Source organism: Dipteris shenzhenensis, chromosome 26 (genome assembly GCF_047967505.1).
Source record: "Dipteris shenzhenensis isolate YYH24624 ecotype China chromosome 26, Dip_SZ_1.0, whole genome shotgun sequence".
Taxonomy (NCBI): Eukaryota; Viridiplantae; Streptophyta; class Polypodiopsida; order Gleicheniales; family Dipteridaceae; genus Dipteris; species Dipteris shenzhenensis.
In genome coordinates this window covers 19,081,849-19,092,662 of record NC_141621.1, presented here as the reverse complement: position 1 = coordinate 19,092,662, position 10,814 = coordinate 19,081,849, and the positions used below count along the sequence as shown (strand labels likewise).

The window sequence follows — 10,814 nt, the reverse complement described above, 5'->3', positions numbered from 1 at the left end:
CTACCAGACCAGAAAGTAAATACTATTGCAGCAACTATGAGCATATTAAAACTTGGAGCCTCTCTGCAAATTTTGGGAATTGCCTCCCAAGCAAATTGGGAGTGACATCGTGGCGATCTTAGAGCACGGGAAAAAATCAATGAAACCTTTGGAGTTAGACGACAAATAGTGTGAGTGTTTCACGAATTTCATAATTTGTGATAAGTGGCACGAGCTGCAACAAGAGATTAGTATGCTGAGCTTCATCTGCTTTTACCCATGGATCCTGCTCCAGAATACATTAATAAAACATTTTCATTTCATTTCTTTCATATCATGAAAGGTTTTGACAATATTTAGGAACTCCAAATGCTCCCAAAGATGATAGAATCAGTACCTAGTAGAGGATGGAGGCACAAGAAGTTGGTAGGATAAGCTATACCACATTGCTTGTCTTTGATTTTCTTGACTTCGTGGAAAACAATATAACACACCAATCTCACATTCCAAAAATAAACGAGCATAAAAGAGGAGAGCAACTGCCAAAGTACTCATTGAATTTCTCAATTACCTTGTACTCAAAAGTACAGATACTCGTGACAAACCACACTTTCATTGGCAATGGGCAATATCTTTCCATCCCTGAAACTCCTTGCCTCTATTGGAAAGGCTACAACAGCGTTTTCCTCAAAATCTGTGGTCTTGATTTGAGCACTGCATTGAGGAAACAGCTGAAGGCTGCACTGACAACTTAATCATCTGCAATGCCTCCCAAACATTTCATGCCATGGCCAAGCAGTATAAGCAATATGTGTAGCATTCACCTCCATAGGTGATCACCAAGGAATGTAGGCACTCATCGTTGGCCTTAGGGAGGAACCCTTCAACAACCTTATGAATCAAGGATTGACCCTGCTAAGCACTCTAGCCTAGTGCGTTCCCTAGTGCCAAAGGCCAGCATGTTGTCTTTCAGACTGCGTTCCTGCCATGGAGCGAACGGTGAAATCGCTAGGAATCTAATACCCTTGAACTGGGTCAAATCCCTCATAATGCCTCCAGGGAGGACAAAGGTAACATTGCTATCAGGCATGCTTCAAGTTTGAATCTCATCAACTGTAGGATGCACGAAACAGATATTGGTCAATCGTTCCTCTCGTGCAACATTATCACAAGAACGTGATTTGCTCAAGACCTGACCCATTCTCCATCTTGCACATCTCATCCCTCAACTTAAGCCACCGTTTCTAACCAAAAAAAGCAGCAGTTCTGAACCTGACCAGAGATCAGCGCATGCATTAATGAAGCAAAAGGCTTAGGGATGTCTCAGGTATGTAATTCACCTTCCATGGAGCAAGGATTACTGGATTGTACACTGTTCTGTGAGATTCATCCATTCCTCATTTCCCTTCAGATTTCGTCATGCCTGACTTGGAGAGTAGTTCAACTAGTGGAGAATGCAATTCAACCTTCAATACATTTTGATTCTTGATAGCAACCAAGGCACCATCCAGGCAGCCTGTGTCAAAAAGAGAAGCAAAATCTGTTACAACAAGATTTTGGAAGTTACTAACACTTATATTGAGGACAGCCAGGACTTTAATATACAATTTTGTGAAGGCACAGTTAGTTGGTCACCTTTCTCTACCATCAGACGGGAAACATTTGTGGCCACCTCTGCATTTTCTTTGAATAAACTACTCATGAAAGATTTGTAAAGGTCACCTTTGGAATTTGTACTTTCGCCCATCCCATCTAGTATCTCTAAGAGCTTCAACCATTTATCTGGTTGATTTGTCCTACTGAGCCCTGAAAACAGTTTAGCAAACGTAGTTTCATTTGGACAAAGCCCTTTTCCAATCATTCCTTGCAAAAACGTTAGAGCCTTCTCTAGGTGAACATCTGCACAAGCAGCAATTAACGTGTTATAAATCTCAGCATTAATATCCATGCACCTGCCTTCCATTTCATCCAAAAGCAATTGGATCATATGCCATAGGTCTTGTCTAGAGGAAGAGTCGATCAGACCAGTATACAACTTGATATCGGGTGAAAAGCCACTGTCTATCATTTCCCTTACAAGGTTATGTGCTGTCTCCACTTCATTGGAATTACCAAAACCTATGATTAAGGCATTAAAAATGTCCACATTGAGCATAGGCACCTTATCTTTTACACTTTCCACGTAGTATCTGTAAGCCTCTACCATATTTCCAGATTTTGCGTGGCCAGAAATAAGGGATGTAAATATACTGATATTAGGTTCTAATCCCCGTTCGTACATTTCTATGATAGCTTCCTCTGCTTGACCCATCCAACCCCCTTCGCATAAACCATTAATCAGTCTAGTATGAGCTTCAGACATTGGAGCTTCATCAGCAGACTTAAAGGAGCCCAATAAATTACGAGCTTCTGAAAATTTACCAGCCCTGCCCAATCCATACGCAATTATGCGGAGAGTAATTTTGTCTGGATAACAACACCGGTCAACATTCATCTGCTCGAAAATTGCTAGAGCAGTTTCGATGCTATCAACGCCTACGAGAATCTCCAAAATCATATTATAAGCATCTTCGTCCGGTCTACAGCCAAATTTTGCTATTTTGTGAAATATCTCGACCGCTTGCTCCACCATGTTCTTCTCAGCATAAAGGGCCATCAATAACATGAAAGCTTCCAATGGAATGAAACGCCCATCCTTTTCCATGTCGTTGAGCATAGGTCCGATATCTCCCATGTTTTGCTCAAATATTTCCTTCACAATGTCGAAAGCCTCTATGCCATAGCACTGGCCTCTTTGCTGCCCGGCCCATATGAAAAAATTGAAGGCGTTTCTCATAGTTCCCTTGAGCAAATGAAGTACTTGAATTACCTGCTGACAGGTTAGACAAAAATCACGTTGTCGTAGGTGCCTTTCCAAAGCAGCCGACCAAGGTATGTGCTGGAAGACATGACAGAGCATCTTGATATCAGTGTGAGAAGGACGCTCTGCACCCCTGAAGCCTGGTAATATCACCTGTTTCTTCTGTGGTTCGGAACTACGAATGCGGCTGAGCAAGTCCACTACATCCTGAAAAGCAGTCCTGGTCCAGACGCAAGCTGAAGGGATCAAAGTCTTATGCAGATGGGTCTTCTTCTCGAAGGATAATTTGAGCAAAAGGCTCGATGTTTTCCATCTACAGAAGGCAATGGCCATGGCAGCAACCCATATCCTAAGTGGGCAGCAGCTCAGGCACCAAAGGTGGCGAATTTCTTCAGAGGTTTACATGACTCAGCCGCAGCTTTGTTGGCTCAGGACTCCTGAAAAGCATTCATTGTGAAGACTGATGGACAGGACCAAAATCTTAAGCAAATGGAGGGTGGATTTCTCTACTGATGGACAGGAAGCAAATGGAGGGCAGATTTCTCTACTAGTGTAATAGAACTGGAAAATACTAAGCAAGCCAAGCACCATAGTGTAACTTTCCCTCTCTTTCTATGAATTTCACCTTCGAATGAAGGTCGGAGGCCAAGAGCGTTTTGACGAAGTGGCTAAAACGTGTGGGTGTGGGTGTGTATGGGTCGATCCTCAGTTCTAGCCCCAGGGCAGCTCAGGATTCTCTCTTGCTCACCCAGGGGTATTGGCACTTTCAATTTCAGTACAATACACCCCAAAAAAAAAAAAACTCTCCCTCAATTTTTTTTGAATGATTGCTTAATCATAAGCAAACTTCAGGGTTGGGGAAAAGAGAGTAGGTCCCTATGATCAGGATTTTTCCTATCCTTTAAGAGTGCTTCCATCAAAGTCTACAAGCACTCCTAAAGAACTGCCGAAGGTTTTGTGATTTCGTCACGAAGATCCTTCTAGCACTTCCTCAATCTGACAACTCCATTGCCTAAGAGCAGCCAAAAATTTCGCCGCCCCTATAATTGTGGCTATTACCATCCGATTTTCCAATGTTAACGGGCGCCCTAATACTAAGGCAAATATGAGGGATACCTCCAAAATTCAGGTCTGCCGCATTTCATGGTTGGGCATTCGCCCTTCGTGGTGGGAATGGCCTCTAAAATCCCTAAGAGTAGGTCCCCATAGACCATGAACGACTCCAGATTGCCTACACTTGCTGTTTTTGGAAATTTTGGGTTGGATCTACATCTCTGCTTGCAGACGAGTACTCCAACCCACCCCCTACAACCTCTGGAAGGAGTCTAGATCTATGCCTTTAAGTTGGACGATGGGTTTCTCCATGGGGACCTGCAAAAGGGATGGCAATTGTCAAAAGACTATGGAAGTCCACTCCATGGGGACCTACTCTAAGGGTAGGTTGAGATGGGGGCAAACACCATCATGCAAAACGGGCATTCATCCGTAGGCACAAGATGATTTGTTCATAGACATGGTTGGTAGGAGGCCATGAGGTCCAACACTATTCGCCACCATTATTTCATCCAATCACAAAATTTTATGCATTGTAGCAGCTAGGTTTCAAACGCACCACATTACCAAATAGCCAATCACGTCTTCACATAAGCAGGACCCACACCAGAGCTAAGATTTTTGAGTGGCAGTAAATGCTCATATTATTGTGTCACCTTGTGTGGACATCACTCAATGGTAGACATCCTCCCAAAAGGCAGTTGGGCATCCACCCACATCTGAACCCAGCCTAAGCTTAGCATTTAGCTCGGTTATTGGCTAGTTGGATTATAGTCAGTACGAACCCAAACAATTAGAATTTTAGGCTTTTGAGGCCATTCTGTTAATGACTTGCCATTTATCTAGATATAATGTCTTGATATATTTGGAAACTCTGGGGGACTGGATACCCTAGTAAGAAGTGTTGGGCACAACCCCTCGACTATTTGGGTAAATAAAATCTAGAAAAGTCCTTGGTGTCCCTACTTGTTTGCACCATCGCCTCATAGAGGCTTGCAAGGAAGACTATGGCCAAAGCAAGATGCAAGAGCAAGAACGTGATTCCAACTTGGTGAGCAAGATGAAGTTTTTGCGAGCAACCTATTTCTGGCTTTCCGCAAACGTACACACTAACTTTGAAATGAGTTAGTACTTGTCAATATGAGAACAAGTTTCTCGTGTTTAGGCCCTTGTGCTAATAGATTGTTTTGAGAGATTTGGAGAGCAATGAGGTGAAAGTGCACAAGCTTGTTTGGTTCTACTTCTTTGTAGAAGCATTTAGTCTGTAGGCATCCAAGTTTCCCCTTAGATGTTAATTTTTGAATCAGCTTTGCAAATCAAACCTGCGGTGGCAACCCTCTAATGGAGAAATATAAAAGTATTTGCTACAAGAAAATATAGACTATATTTCTTATGTAATGACCTCATAATAAGCGATAACAATTTCTTCTAATGAAAAGAAAACTGCATAGAGTTATTATAGAGTAGTTCCACCATACTATAGAATTGTGTATAGGTACATTTGATTAAAGAATTTCATTCCTTCAAAAGCAAAGTCTTGAACTTAAGTAAAATCCATAATGTGGTGTAAGGAAGTTTGCAGATTTGAGCCCAGGGCGGTCAGTGTGTAAAAAACCATAACACACGTGCAAGCAAGCACATATTTAAAATACCCCTATATTTAAATTTTAACTTTTTTTTGCATAATTGTTTAACCCTCTTTCATACATACACATGTTGTAATTATGTATCTAAAGGTCCCCTCCTTACATTTATATACCATAGTTATATTAGACAAGTATTTTCCCAACCCCCTCCTATCCACATAAACGGCCCGTAAGTCCCCTAAAATTAATAATCCCCTTTCATGAACAAACTTGCTATCTTACATATTTATAGAGTGACTCCCTTGGGGATTTGAGTTTCTAATCTTATTTCTTTAAAGCATTGTATCGATGCAATTAAGCATCTTACCCCATACAGTTGTCCCTTGTAAATAGATTAGGCTTAGTTGATTTTAGTGACTTAAAAGGAGAATCCAATTTAAAAATATTATCTGGGCACTTACTAGACTAAACATAGAGTGCAAAATGATCCAAACCTAATTTCCTTACAAGAAAGCGGTGTTAAATAATTAATGGTTTATCAACAATTAAAAACTTTGTAATAGTCCTTTGACATGAGATTCATGAAGCCTCACCAAGACGATTGATTATTTGGAATCCCATCAAAGTAGCACTTACAAAAGATCACCCTAGATGAATGGAAGTAGAAACTAATAATACTCTATAAATAAGCCACATATATAGCTGGCTATTGTTGCTAAACATGACACAACATGACATATGGCTTAGGAAATAAGACCATTAGCATTATTCTGGAGGGTAAGTATAATGTCATACTTGGATAATATAATGTCATATTATTTTGGAGGGTAGGTATAATGTCATACTTGGATACAATAGAATTTCGTGCATATACAAGTGTAAAAAATGATCATCATGCTTCATATAAATCTTTGAACTAAAAGAAGTTTTCATATTGTTAGAACAAGAAGGGCCTCTAAGATCACTTTGATTGGCAGCAAATGTGCACTTATATTTGGTTCAAGATCTGAAGGAACTGGTGGGAAGGCTCCATGGTCAGTTCCCTCAAGAATGCAGGGAGTAATGCAAGCGGTTCATCGCAAAAGGGCATGCAACCAAGTTGGCACAAAATTGGGTCTTCACAAAAGGGCATGCACCTACGATATAACCTTTTCTCATTGCTATTGTAGGGAAGCTTTGGCATAGGCACTTCCTGGCATTGGCAATAATTGAGAAGTCATTAAGTGAATTCAAGCAAGTTGATGATGAATTTGAGAAGAGCAAGGGAATGGTCATGTTTTAACATGATCATTTGTTTGAGAATCATGGAAGGATTGCTACACTACAAGCCTCCACTAAACAATGTTATAAGTTTGTCATATCCTATGATGACTCAAGACTCTAAACAAGGGTCTTTGGATATCTTATGTTATGTATTGTAATCCTACCTTGTCCCCTCCCCTATCCTCATGTTTTCCTCACATTGTCTTATCCTCTAGTCTCTCCTCTTTGTAAATTGTTGAGGGTGTGAGTACTTGGAGGTACGCTAGATTGACAGCAAGTGAGCTTGAGACTCATCTTCATGAAGCCAAGATAATAATGGCATGTAGGGAAGATCTCATCATTGAGGTTTGCACATACATCCAAGCAATACATGAGACTCGAGGAAGGAGTATGGATTGAGAAAAATTTCAATAGCATAGCTATCAAAGTGGCATTGAAAGTTGAGAGTGCTCTCAATGGAAGCAAGAACAAAAGAGAGAGAGAGAGAAACAGAGAGCCACACAAGTTTTGGTGGGTGCAGAACACCCTAATCTTCTTTTTCATTCATTTATATATGTGTTTAAGTATTGTACATAACTGGGGTAAAGGCACAGTGACCTTTAACCCCCACAACCTCCCACTTAAAGGACAATGTGCCTTTAAGGGAGAACAACCAGTGAGCATACTATCCAATGCCCATCAATACACGACAATACTCAAACCGCTAACTAGGTAGACTCTTCGTCAGCATATCTGCAAGGTTATCATCTATATGAACCTTGACAAGCTCTATGCGCTTGTCCTCAAGTACCTCCCTGATGAAATGGTACTTGACCTCAATGTGTTTGGTCTTTGCATGAAAGACCAGATTTCGTGCTAGCTGAATAGCACTCATGGAATCACTATGCAATGTCGGTACACCTGTATGAATCCCCAAATCTTCCACTAGCCGATCAAGCCATATAGCCTCCTTGCAACCCTGTGTGGCTGCAACATACTTAGCCTCTGTGGTAGACAAAGCAACACACTTCTGTGCGCGAGACATCCACAACACTACACCACCTGCAAAGGTGAACACATAACCAGAAGTGGATCTCCTACTATCCACATGCCCTACATAGTCTGAATCTATGTACCCAAGTACACACATGTCTCCTCTACCAAAGCAGATGCACATCTCCTTGGTACCCTTCATGTACCTCATGATGCACTTAACTGCCTCCCTATGCCTCTTTCCTGGATTAGCCATATACCGGCTAACAACTCCGACTGTAAATGCAATGTCTGCTCTAGTAGCTATCATAGCATACATAAGACTCCCAACTACTGATGCATAAGGAACCTTGGCCATCATGGCCCTTTCCTCATCTGATTTGGGACTATCTGTATAAATCAGTTTCACATATGGAGGCAATGGAGTACTCACTGCCTTCCCCCCCTCCATATTGAAACGCTGCAATACTTTTGTAACATACTCTTTTTGTGAAAGCCAAAGGAGTTTCCTACTCCGATCACGCGTGATGCACATACCAAGAATATGACCTGCAAGTCCCAAATCCTTCATATGAAAGGCCTCATGCAACTTGGCCTTTAATGCATCTAGCTCATAAGTATTCTTGCTAGCCAATAGCATATCATCCACATATAGTGCCAAGATTATCAGGCTATTATCCTTAGCCCTTTTAGTGTAAATGCAGTGATCAATTTCACTCCTTCTAAAACCGTGGGACTGAATGAAAGCATCAAACTTCTGATACCATTCTCTAGGCGCTTGCTTCAGATCATAGAGACTCTTCTTCAGCTTGCAGACTAAATGCTCTTTGCCCTTTTCTTCAAAGCCTTTTGGCTACACCATGTAAATTTCCTCATGCAAATCCCCATGCAAGAAAGCTGTCTTGACATCCATCTGCATAAGCTCCATATCCTCTGATGCCACTAGTCCAAGCATGCATCTAAGTGTGGTCATCTTCACAACCAGAGAGAATATCTCATCAAAGTCCACACCCTTCTCTTGCTTGAACCCTTTAGCAACCAAATGGGCCTTGTACCTAGGCACATCATCACCTGTGACCTTCATTTTGTAGACCCATTTACATGGCAGTGCTTTCTTTCCATGTGGCAAAGAAACCAAGTCCCAAGTCTTATTCTTCATAAGTGAACTCATCTCTGATTGCATAGCATACTCCCACTTGTGTTGATCCTCGCGCATCATAGCCTCTTTGTAGCAAGAAGGCTCCCTGCAATCAGTAAGCATCACATAGTCTACCCCTGGAACAAACCTATCAGGCGGTCTAGACACTCTAGATGATCTTCTCAAGGGCATTTCGGCTTGCTATCCCACCTGCATATCAGCCACATTTGGCTCATCGTTTCCACCAATAGATGATCCATCATCTACCCTTGATTGTAAACCTGTGGGAGTACTTGGTGGTACCATTTCTTGCACATTTGGTGCATGGACAACTTGCTGTCTATCAACATATGCAGGTGGATTCACATCTTGGAAAGTGATTCTCCTCATTTCCACATCCCTCATGGGTGCCTTATGCATCTTCTTCTCATTGAAGACTACATCATAGCTGCGTATGATCTTCTTTGCTTCTGGATCCCAGAGACGATAGCCCATCTCTCCACTTTCACCATAATCCAGAAAGATGTATTTCCTAGACTTAGGATCTAGCTTCTTTCGAAGCTCTTTTGGCACATGTGCATATGCCTCACACCCAAATATACGCAAATGAGAGTAAGAGGGCTTCTTGCCACTCCATGCCTCTTTAGGAATACCACCATCCAAACTCTTACTAGGTGATCTATTGATCACATGCACTACAGTCTTCATTGCCTTAGCCCAAAAACCACCAGAAAGACTTGCATTGGAAAGCATGCATTGCAACCTTTCTTGAATGGTACGGTTCATCTTTTCTGCAACTGGATTTTGCTCTAGAGTACGAGGGGATGTGAGCTCCCCTATCCCACGTGTATCACACAAATGCTGAAAGTCATGAGAAAGATACTCTCCACCATTGTCAGTCCATAGGCATTGAAGCGTTCTACCTAACTGATTCTCAACCAAGGCCAGCCATTTCTGAAATACCTGGAACAAATCACTCTTCCGAGCTATAGCATAAGCCCACACTTTCCTAGTTGCATCATCAATGAATGTCACATAGTATTCAGCCCCACCTAATGACCGTGTAGGCATGGGACCACATACGTATGAATGCACCAAATCAAGCATTTCAAACTCTTTCTTTCCCCTTCTTTTATGGGCTGATTTAGTTTGCTTCCCATAGAGACAGTGCTCACAAAATTCAAAATCAGAGAAACTCAAATGCAGTACATAACCCAAACGACATAAGAGTTTCATTCCATTCTGGCTCATGTGCCCCAACCTGCAATGCCACAAAGAAGTGCTTGGCTGCTCGGTTATTGCAACAACATGATAAAATACCCCTGATACATGTAAGGGATACAAAGTCCCACACTTGGCACCCCTGGCCAAAAGCATACAGCCCTTCTAAATTTTCCAACTCTGAAAGCCAAAAGTGGTGTGAAAACCAGCATCATCTAGCTGACCCACTGAAATAAGAATCTTGGTCAACTTAGGCACATGTCTCACATGTTTCAAAATAAATATAGACCCATTTGCAAAAGAAAACTTTATGTCACCTACTCCCACTATGTCACATGCATAGTCATTTCCAAGATGCACACAACCTATCTTTCCACTGTCATAAGTGGAGAACCATTCCCTATGGGGAGTAACATGGAATGAAGCACCAGAATCCAAAATCCAATCCTGGGAATATGCATCATCTGAAGTGGTAAGCAACTCTGCAGATAAATAGACATGAAGAGAACGTCATTGTCACTATCATGTGTGACTGCATTGATCTCCTCGATCTTCATTTTTCCTTTGTCCTCCCTTGGACTCTCTTCCTTTTGATTTGCACCCCAATTTGCATTCTTTTTCTTATCCTTTTGCTCTCTTTTCAGCTTCTTTTCAGCTTGTAGCAATCCTTTTTCATATGGCCCTTCTTGCCATAGTGGTAACACTCAATGTTTCATGCCCTGGATTTGCTACGAGACTTCCC

General features: G+C 41.7%; 1 protein-coding gene across 2 annotated transcripts; it reads right to left on the bottom strand.

Annotated features, from left to right (window-relative positions):
* Positions 1–525: 525 nt before the first annotated feature.
* Positions 526–3,494, bottom strand: LOC147884778 (small ribosomal subunit protein mL103 (rPPR7)-like). Of its 2 annotated transcripts, XR_015543561.1 has the most exons (3): positions 1,615–3,494; positions 1,320–1,495; positions 526–1,092 (listed from the first exon to the last, which is right to left on the bottom strand). XR_015543561.1 is itself a non-coding variant. In XM_087397634.1 (2 exons), the coding sequence occupies exons 1-2, from the start codon at positions 3,170–3,172 to the stop codon at positions 1,377–1,379; spliced, it is 1,677 nt and encodes a 558-aa protein (XP_087253760.1). In that variant the 5' UTR covers positions 3,173–3,494; the 3' UTR covers positions 526–1,376. The 2 variants fall into 2 exon arrangements, 1 of the variants encoding a protein (XP_087253760.1); XM_087397634.1 differs by having other exon boundaries at positions 526–1,495.
* Between the last annotated feature and the right edge of the window lie 7,320 nt (positions 3,495–10,814).